Genomic DNA, 9,836 nt, shown 5'->3' with positions numbered 1-9,836 from the left:
ATCTGTAGAAATGAAGAACATCACCACTGCATCTGGAAAAAGCAAAAGAGGCTTTGCAATTAGTCTAGAGATGATTTTCAGCTTCAGCAACCAAGGGACAAACTTGGGAAATGGATGGCACATGTCTCATGGGGACAATAGGAAGTGCTGGTTCCAGGTTCTGGAGGGCCCTTGGACAAGACACCCTCAGGAGACCCCTGCCCTTACCCCTGCCCCACAAGAAAGACCCCTGTCCTTTCTTGTTGCCACTGCTCCGCCTCCCCGCCATTTCTTGCTTGACAGACAGGGATCAGGTAGCCAGTGGCAGCTGGTGCTCCTCCCCCGACACACGCAATGGGGCTGCTGCGATCAAAAGGGCAGGTGAAGAAGCAAGTTGCAGAAGTGAAGGAAACAGTCCAGGAAGCTCCTGGTACCAGCCAGGAATCACACATTCTTCCCTACCACCTGAAGCAGAAGAGTAGACACGTCCTGCACTGCATCCACCCCACCCCTGCCACATCCCCTGCCCCCAGTTCCCAGCCCTTCACCTGCTCTTTCATCACAGTAGAGGCAATAATTAAGAACTATCCTTTCCCCAGCGCTTGGCTAACTCTGCGCAGGGCAGCAGTAACCGCTTATGGCCAAACAACGCTTCTGAGAGGGAGCCCACCCATCCAATCACACCGTGAGAATCCACAGCTACAGGACGGGTGGTGTTTCTCCTGAGAGTCCCGAGAGTGACCAAATCTCCCACAGTGGCACTTGCCGCAATGGGATAGCAAGGTAATTTTGGATCACTTGCTGTAGTGCTAGCAGGCGGCAGGCCAGAGGTGCGGTTGGTTTCACTCTCCCGCTGTGGCAAATGCCACAACGGCACAAATGGAGGAACATGTGATGGGCTGGTCCTTCTGCTCCATGGTTTTAAGATTAGAGGGATTTGTGCTGCATCATGGGAGAGCTGCCTTTGACAATATGAATTGCTAAGCTTAAAAAAACAATAAGACCATTGCACCATTCCATTAATAGGATCTTGTCCGCGCAAGGAAACTGATCGCAAGTGTTCTGTGGGAAGTGCTGGTTCCATGTTCTAGAGGGTATTTCAACAGCTACTGAAACGGAAATCCTTCAATGCTGCATTCAGTGAAGAGTTCCATATTCTGTATTCCAGTAGAATTACAGGATCACCTTCCATGTCAAGAGCCATAGAAAACATACTTAGTTAACGGATTCAATGCTAGATCATAAATGAAGTAGCACATTTCATTATTATTGTCATTATTTGTCAGGCCTGTTCAGCTGGGCTTTTTGAAACTTGGAACACGGGAATTCCTTATTTGGAATAAAACCTGTCTTGCAAGGATAATAAAGAACAGGTTTCTTATTCCTTTAATTTTTATGTAAGAAATACAGAGCTGATGTGCCTTAGCTGTACTAATATAACAAGAGAAGCACCAGTCTAAACCATTTGTAAACCCATAGTAAACCCTTATTATTTATTGAAGCCTGCAGTCTTAACAACATGAGGTAACAAAAAGGATGCTATAAAGAGTAGCTTCAGCGAGTGGAGTGAAAATGTGGCCGTTTAACATCTGAAGTGGATCCTTTCAATAAATCTGCTTTACTTCTTTGTGGTAGGTGATGTGGTAAAAGCAATCACATTCAGTTATGCTCAAGATCCTTCACATTACTGTTCCCTTCTGGGCCCAGCCCTACCATTACAAGAATGGGCAATCCTTTAATTGAACATAGAAGGCAGCAAGACTTGATGATGGGGTTTGTATACAGTGCAAAGCACAGCAGTGGACAGGATGACTCAATTCCCTGCCAGTCACTCCACTCGGTCTTGTGGGTATATGCTCTGTTTTACACCATCTTTTTCACCCAGAAATTTACAGGTAGGAATCATACCTGAGGTCTGTTACATGATAAACCTGTATCATTGCAATAGGTTTATATAGCTGAGGGCCTTGAATGCTATTTCCTTTTCTTTCCTCAAAGCCACCATGCCAGTTTCTAGCAATGTTTCCTACACTATTGTTCTTGTAGTGTTTCTATTATATTTCCCTCATCTATCCATCTATTTGGCCAAACTCCTTTCCCCATCAGATTTTAAAACAAACAGTCTGTATACATTGCTGTATACCACTGAGAGTGATTCTGCTGTGGGGTGGTAGAGAAATGAAATAATAGCAATAATAATTTTAACTATTCTAAATATTGGCTGCATTAACTTCTCAGTACTGCAGCAGGACTTAAATTTTTCTCCTAGCAGACTGGATATTTGTTAGCAGCCCACAACCATGTTTTCATGTCACCTGTTATATCCATATTGGCAATTTATTATAAATTAAAAATGTACACTATGTTTCTAAGAGCATGGGAGAGGGGCACCAGCTTTTTTCCTCTAATCACACCATGGTGCCTGGATTCCAGCTGCTGGTGAGAACTGACCCAGGAAATTCCCACAAGCTCTGTGATTTTAAGTCTTGACTAATATGACTGCAGGAAACGGTGAGTCAGGTGACAATGCTTTGCATCACTAGTTTCACACACTTAAGGAACTGGAAAGAATGAAGGAATTCCCCGACTTGATCTATTTAGTCTGAATGAACAATTAGGTGTTGGTAACACCTTTATATGGTGAACAGTTGCTCTGATTTTGTGCAAAATCACAAGTACTTTTGTGATATGTAAACATGGGATAATGAATCAGTTTGATTGCAGAGCAATGGGTAACTTCCAGTGAGAAACTTACTTTTCTGAAAACTTTCCTGAAGCGTTAAATAATTCTACATAAAATTGGAACCCAGAACCACACATATTGGATGTGTCTAAAATAAAATGACACAAGTGCAAGTCAGGGTGCTGACACATGAAGGCATATATGATATGCTCATACAAAGTGTGGAATCAGGTTCAGTCACAGAAGATACTGCCTTTCCCTATCTCATCTGTACCTTGATTGTTTTAGGCAGGGCCTACCAATAATGGTTTAAATAGAATTCCTTTTATAGTTGCTCCAGAGCAATGTCTTTCCTGTTGCAAAGGCAGCATAAACTCGTACACTTGATTTCTCTGTGTCCCTCACACAGAGATAATTGCTGGGGAAAAATGTTTTTTGACAGATAACCTATGCTGCAAACCTTTCTACAAATCTGATGCTGACAGTACAACACATGTGAAAAGGTAATGCTTTTCTGTCCTATCCAAAGCAATTTGTTTGTATCAGGCATGCTAAGCTATAAATGCCAACTTACACATATGTGTTAGTTGTGTGATTTTTACACAGTGCTCTCACACTAACCATATAATTGTCAGTCAAAATTTTAATATACATATATACACATTTATATACATGAAATACATGATACATTTATGTATGTATTGTAGTGCTTGTACACGATATGCTAGGGTAAAACTGCTTGCATTTACAGTCAGGTGTGAACTGCTATTAATTTAGTGTACAATAAATGTATTTTGTATCAAAAGATGACGAAGCATCATTAGGCTTTTCTTCGTTCACTGCATGTAAGCATTCTGCGGGTTTCTATTTGGACCATATGAGTAAGGAATTACAATAGAAATGGACATGGGATATAATATTGCTGACTATTCTGCTCATTGGCTTCTAATTACCTGTAATCATGTATATGTTTTCCAAGTTAAAGCACAGCTTAAGAGATCACTTAGCAAACTTCACATACTGTGAGCAAAGCAGCCTGCAGGCACAGAAAGCCCCCACCAGACAGCGACATCTAGTGGCCAGTGGCATAAACTGACTGTTCCATAAGAAAGCAAACGAATAAGCACAACATAAAAGAAACACTACCAAACATGTTTATTTTACAAATTTTCAAGAATATCTGGTAGAAATGAGGTTTTATTGCTTTTATCATGAAGAGACGTTCAAAAATGTTTTAAAGCAAGAATCAGCTGCTGTTAAACATCAGCCTCGAAACAAATGGAGTGGTTTGTAGCTCAAATAGTTCGGCAACAGTCTTTTTCTGTAAGCGTTACATTTAGCATCATTAGAAAATAACAAGGGTTTGAGAGGCTGGTTCTACGGAACTACAAAACGAGTTCTGTTGTCAGAAGTCTAACAAAACAATACGGTATTATTGATATAAAATACAAGTATTAACTGCTTAAAATGTACAAATAAATCCTCCTTTAGTAAAGAAGCATGGTTAAAGGATGTCTGCTCTTTCAGCTAATTACTGACTTATGCTGAAATACCTGGTATATGTACTTCTTGATAAAGGAAATAGTACTATGGAAGAAAAGTGTATTCTGCATAACAGTACAGTACGTAAGATTTAAATAACTATCAGATCAGAGAGTGCCATTTACCTTTCTTGGAGTAATTCAGAAATGCACAAATTATCTTTTGGAAGATGATGGATTTTCTACTAATATATCCGTTCTGCACTTTTTACCTGAGTAACCTTAAGGAAACAGATCATGGTGTGCACATACTTGCCTGACTTCGAGTTCCATGTCTATGTTCACATGAACTATGCTTGGGGCCCTTCATTCATTTAAGCTAAAGAAAGTCCGTTCGCATGCAAAAAAAAAAAAGGGAAAAAGAAACATGGATCAGCTCCCTCCGTTGAAATTAATGGGGAGCTGAGCATGGGTGGGCACTGGAACTCCTGCATCCTGAACAGATCACTGGCTGGGGTATTTGGGCATGGCCTGTTAAGCATGGCTACTGCAGTATTTCCATTCAGTTCAATGGGGCTTGTGTGTAACTCCACTAAAATGAAGGTAGCATGTTGCTAGACTGTTCCATACAAGGTAAATTCCTCTATGTGAAATGTCCAGGAATGTGCTGACACTGTTTGAGTGAAGTTGTACAAATACAAAGCAGGTAGGAACTTATAAAACATCTGATGAACAGTAAAGTCTATAGCAGTCTGTACAGATCAGTAGGCATAATTAAATTATGTACAGAAGATTATTTTCATCACATCTTGTGCAACTTGACCTCCATTTGCAGTTGAAATGCTGCTCAAATATTCTGATTTCTTATGCAGCTAGCAATGGAGAATACAGGAAAAAAGAGGACCCACAGATCCTAAACAAATACTGTGCTATGCAGACAGCTGTACATAATTCATATAGTGCATATATCAGAGTTACATATAGCAGCAAATACAGACAATGGCATTTACAGTTTCTAGGTTTGTTATACTTCATTTATGTGAAGATGAATGAACATTTCTATGAAAGAATCTGATGGTCAGGAAATTATGAGCTTACAGGGAAAAAAAAACTTTTCTGTTCTATGTGCCAAAAAATAGTGCAGTAGGAATAAATCCTTTATAGAAGCAGTTAAATAATTCAGAAGCACTGTTAACTCAGATGCTTTTAAAAGCCACATACAAAATGAAATCTGGATGATCTGGATGGCTCTGCTATTAAAGTTCATTGTTACATCCGTCAAGGCTTTCGTCTTCTTTGTGCTCTGCTTGCTCCATTTTACTTATCATTTTTTCTTCCTTAACTTATCACAGACTAAAGTGGAATGAATATGTTTCAAGCAATTTTTAACTAGAGTCACATTGGTGTTTAGTCACACAGGTGTTTAGTCACTTTTACGAGGTAAGTTTGGAGTAGCTTGGAGGAGAAAATTTACGTTTTAAGTACTTCAGAATATAAAGTGGAAGACAGCTTACTACGGTGATGGCTGACACTTTCCACAGGAAGGTCACAGTTGTGATAAAGGCAACATCTATAGACATAAAAGGGGGAGAATAAGTTATAAAAGCAGGAAAGCGAGAGAATGTCCATTGGGCAGAATCAATAAATATCACTGGAAGGTTGTCACAGGCTTTTTTTACAGGCTGTAGTGTGTCAAGTGCAGGCTAATTTTTGGATGCAATTATATACCGTCATACGACTTTTCCAAAAATGTACTTTCTTCCTCTATCTGTTCCGAAAATGCCATAAATGATACCATCAAGAGAGATACCAAAATTCACCCTACTGCTCAAAGCCAGATATGAGAAAGAACTGGGTAAAGTTGTTTAAAATCATTTTTAAAATTCAGTATTGTTTAAACAAAATTGATGGTAATTTTAGAATTAAAATGTTTAATTTTATTAATTTCTACATAGACCTTCTTAATCTTCATTAATCTGTATTAGTCTCTCCCTGTATCATATTAAACATGTCTGATATTTCCACGATGAACATGAATTATCAAAGTCAAAAATCTGGATCTGGCCCTTTATTTTAGCATCCCATTTATAATCTATAGACATTCTAGAATAGCCTATAACTTTCCATTTAATTATAAATTAGTGGCAGACTTCAAGATCATCCAAACTCCTCTGGCACTCTGGGAGTGCAGGAGGGCAAAACTGCCAGTGTTCCTGGATTTTAGTGACAAAAGTGCTGCAGACCTTAAAAAGGTCAAATTTAGCTTTTTCTGCAGCTGATTTTGACTCTTAGTGCACTAGAGCAATTACAGAGTACTGAAAGGAATAACATAAGCTTAAGAACAAACTAAATTGGACCTTTTAAGTGCTCTGTAGTAGTAAACTGCCATTTTGAGGTTTTTGAACCTAATTTACTTTTTTGCCACCAGCTAATTCGGGGGTGGGGGCACGCATTGCCCACCCCTGCTATAGGAACTAATAAGTTGCCCATTTCTGATTAATTACTATTATTCAAGATTTCACTCTATTTCTGCAATCACGTAACTACATCAGTTATGTAGTTACAATTATTCCAATCAGATAACATGGATAATCGGTTAAAACTGAAGACTAAACTTTGCCCCAATGTGAATCAGAGATTTTTGGAGTCTTGAAGGGACCAATACCACACCTCTGCTTCCTCCAGCACACATTACAAAAAGAACCCTTAAGATACTTTCCCCCACTTATATCCACAGTCAAGTTTACTTTTCAGGACAAATCACCTTTGCTTACTTTAAACAACCACCAAACACGCGATACATGGCTGAAATCAGTACACATTTAAACCTGCTTCCTTCATGATCATGATAGCCCTATGCCAGCATTCAACCTGCATATGTAAAAGTCGAAAGAGTAGCAGGATAACTGCATGCATGCAAGTCCCACCCTCAACATCTCAGCTGCTCTGTGGATCTTCAAGTCATGAGTGCAAACACCTGCAGAAAGCTTCTAAGGACATTCAGCTGAGCATGCTTGCAATTTCTGAGAAATCAGGCAGGCTTCCTGATCAAAGGGGAGTTTCTGTATTCAGATGAATGCCATTGCAGCCTTCCTACAGAACTTAGCACCAAATGTACAAAGGTCTTTAGCACCTGCATGCTCAAAAGAGTGGGTCTAAATTTATTTATTTATTTATTTATTTATTTAAAACATTTCTATGCCGCCCCATTCGCCGAAGCCTCGGGGCGGCTCACAACGTAAATTAAAATATAATACATTAAAAATATGTATATAAAATTATGCTTCCTTGCTCACCAACTTTTTAGCCATTACGTGTGCAGTATTTTTATAACCATGGTTAGAAAACTTCTTTATGAACTAGTAAATATTTGCCACACATTTATGAATCAGTGAAATATGAAGGGAGGGTTTTGTTTTTCATTACTAGAAATATTATGGCTATATTTGAGTTTATCTCAGTGCTCTCTGAAGCACCTTACCTTTAAGAAAAATAGCAATTATACCTACCTAAGAAAGCTCCAAAAGACACTCTGCCTATACCTGCTCCGATAAGGTGGAAGAAGAAAGGACAGATTTATAGGAAAACAAGGAAATAAAAGATGCAATATTTAAAAAAAGGAATGTATTAGAGAGCTCTAAAAGGACTGAAAGAAGTTAGTACTGCCTGAAAATTACTCTCCTACAGACTGCAAATTACATATTAAAGCATATTCTAAGAGTGAACATTATTTTTAAAAACCTAATTTAGGTAAGTAGAAGCCAGAAACTTACTTATGGTCCAAAAGAAGTTTGATTTTTGATTATGGGGTGAGGGGTTCTCCTAATAGATGTGTGAAAGACCTTGAGATGAAGATCAGATTTTTATTTATAATGTAAGATACTTCTTTTCAGTAGGTTGCCTAGAGTTCAGCTTTGGCAACTGATCAATACAAACTAAGTGAAATCAATACAGCAGACTATAAATATAATATTTTATATTTTAGTAGTAGCTAACTCTTTGGTAAGAATGGCATCTTAAAACAGGACAACAAAGTCTACACAACTCACCAAAATATTCATTTAGAAATGCAAGAGAGGCCACATAGCAGCAGAGACTGAAGACTTCAGCCACCACCATTAACCAGTGCCATGTTCGTATGGTAAGTGCAACCATCAGGAGTTCAGTCAGGATTAGTGCAGTGAAGGAAATGGCAACAACGTGGACAAATTCAGATTCAAAAAGCAAAAGAGCTCCATACATCAGAATGCCACCTGGGACAGACATAATAGAGATTCAATTACAGATACATCATATATTTTGGTTTTTCATGCACACACCGTGCCTTAGAATGCTATCCTTTAAAAATCCTGTTATCGTAAATAGCAGTTTTCAATCATTTTGAAAATACTAGCTAGGCTTCAAAGGCAGCTGCTAAAGTAAACTTGTCGACAAATATTTCAGTAACATTCCATTTCTAGATATACCTATTGCATGTTTCAAAAGGCTTTCATTTTATTTGTGACCATACACAAAGGTGCACACAAGGGTTTTAGTTAGTTTTGTAATGGGGATTTTTGCAAAAGGACTCCTAGCACTCTGGGGAAAAATGCTATTGTGCAGCATATGAAGTATATGTACTCTTTGAAACAGCTGATAGCTATGCTTCTTACATCAAAGCACCCACACATGATGTTCACACAATCAGCTGAATATACAAAAAAGGCTCTACATGCATGCACCTCGGTGTACGGAGATTCTCACACAACTGTGCAGCATTCCACATAGGCCCTTCGGTGCAACTGGGAAATCTTTCACATATACAGTTCTGGAAGTAAGATGAGCAGAGCAGTTGTCCCAAAACTAGGAGCACTGTGTGCTGGAGTAGTGATGTTTCCTCTTTTGTGCACTGATCAAACCCATGTAGGGCATGCATAAAAACAGCTTATAAGTCGACTCAATTTCAGGAGACATTCATTGAAAATACCATTCCATGCTGCACTTCAAATAGGCTTGATGATGCTTGAATGTGCTATTTCAAGACAAACAGAAGGCATCCCTATGGAAGAAATGTTAAGCTTTCGGAATTTTGCTGTGAAGCCATTACAGGGAAAAAAAAAATCTTTAGCCAAGAGGGAAAAAAAGCCAGATTTCCTACCTTGATAAATACTGATCAAAACCCAGATGAGGAAGGTCTTAAATGACAAGGATCTTCCCTAGAACAAACAGTGAAGACAGTTAACTTCTTTGGAAAAGACAAACAAACAAAACAATGAGCAAGGAATCCTGAAGCATCTTAAACACAGATAAATGTATTATGGCATAAGGCTATATCACAAAAGTTTGTCCAATAATAAGGATACCCTTCCACGGTCTCCTGACATTGTCTGAGAGTGAAATAGGATAACTGAGAGTCCCAGTTCCAACCTTGGAAATGCTTTTTGAAGTCAGGGCCCTTGGATGATCCTCTCTCTGTTGTTGCAGCCAGCACAGATCTTTTTGTGCTGGTTGGGCAATGAAGATAAAAGACCTCTCAGAACCTCTCAGGGGAGGAACAACACCTGGCAGGAGACCGCGCCCGCGCCCGAGAACCGCACCGCGCCCAAAGACCGCGCCGCACATGCGCCCAAAGACCGCGCCGCGCACGCGCCCGAAGACCGCGCGAAGACTGCGCCGCGCCGCCGACTCCGCCGCTACCTGACTGCCCTGCCACG

At 39.4% G+C, this 9,836-nt stretch overlaps 1 protein-coding gene across 13 annotated transcripts in view; it reads right to left on the bottom strand.

Annotated features, from left to right (window-relative positions):
* Window positions 1-3,793: 3,793 nt before the first annotated feature.
* ATP9B (ATPase phospholipid transporting 9B (putative)) overlaps window positions 3,794-9,836 on the bottom strand; it is a 164,897-nt gene continuing 158,854 nt past the window's right edge. For 10 of the 13 annotated variants that reach the window (XM_044426477.1, XM_044426481.1, XM_044426478.1 and 7 more), the window contains 4 exons: window positions 9,281-9,338; window positions 8,193-8,396; window positions 7,653-7,685; window positions 3,794-5,713 (listed from right to left, as the gene is read on the bottom strand). In XM_044426477.1, coding sequence (XP_044282412.1) covers window positions 5,577-5,713; window positions 7,653-7,685; window positions 8,193-8,396; window positions 9,281-9,338 — 432 coding nt within the window. In that variant the 3' untranslated portion in view covers window positions 3,794-5,576. Of the gene's footprint in view, window positions 5,714-7,652; window positions 7,686-8,192; window positions 8,397-9,109; window positions 9,182-9,280; window positions 9,339-9,836 lie in introns of those variants that run through there. The other 3 variants (XM_044426479.1, XM_044426480.1, XM_044426484.1) reach the window with 2 other exon arrangements.

The sequence above is a fragment of the Varanus komodoensis genome, unplaced genomic scaffold, assembly GCF_004798865.1.
Source record: "Varanus komodoensis strain SLA01 unplaced genomic scaffold, ASM479886v1 scaffold17, whole genome shotgun sequence".
Classification (NCBI taxonomy): Eukaryota; Metazoa; Chordata; class Lepidosauria; order Squamata; family Varanidae; genus Varanus; species Varanus komodoensis.
This window is presented reverse-complemented; position numbering and strand designations above follow the sequence as displayed.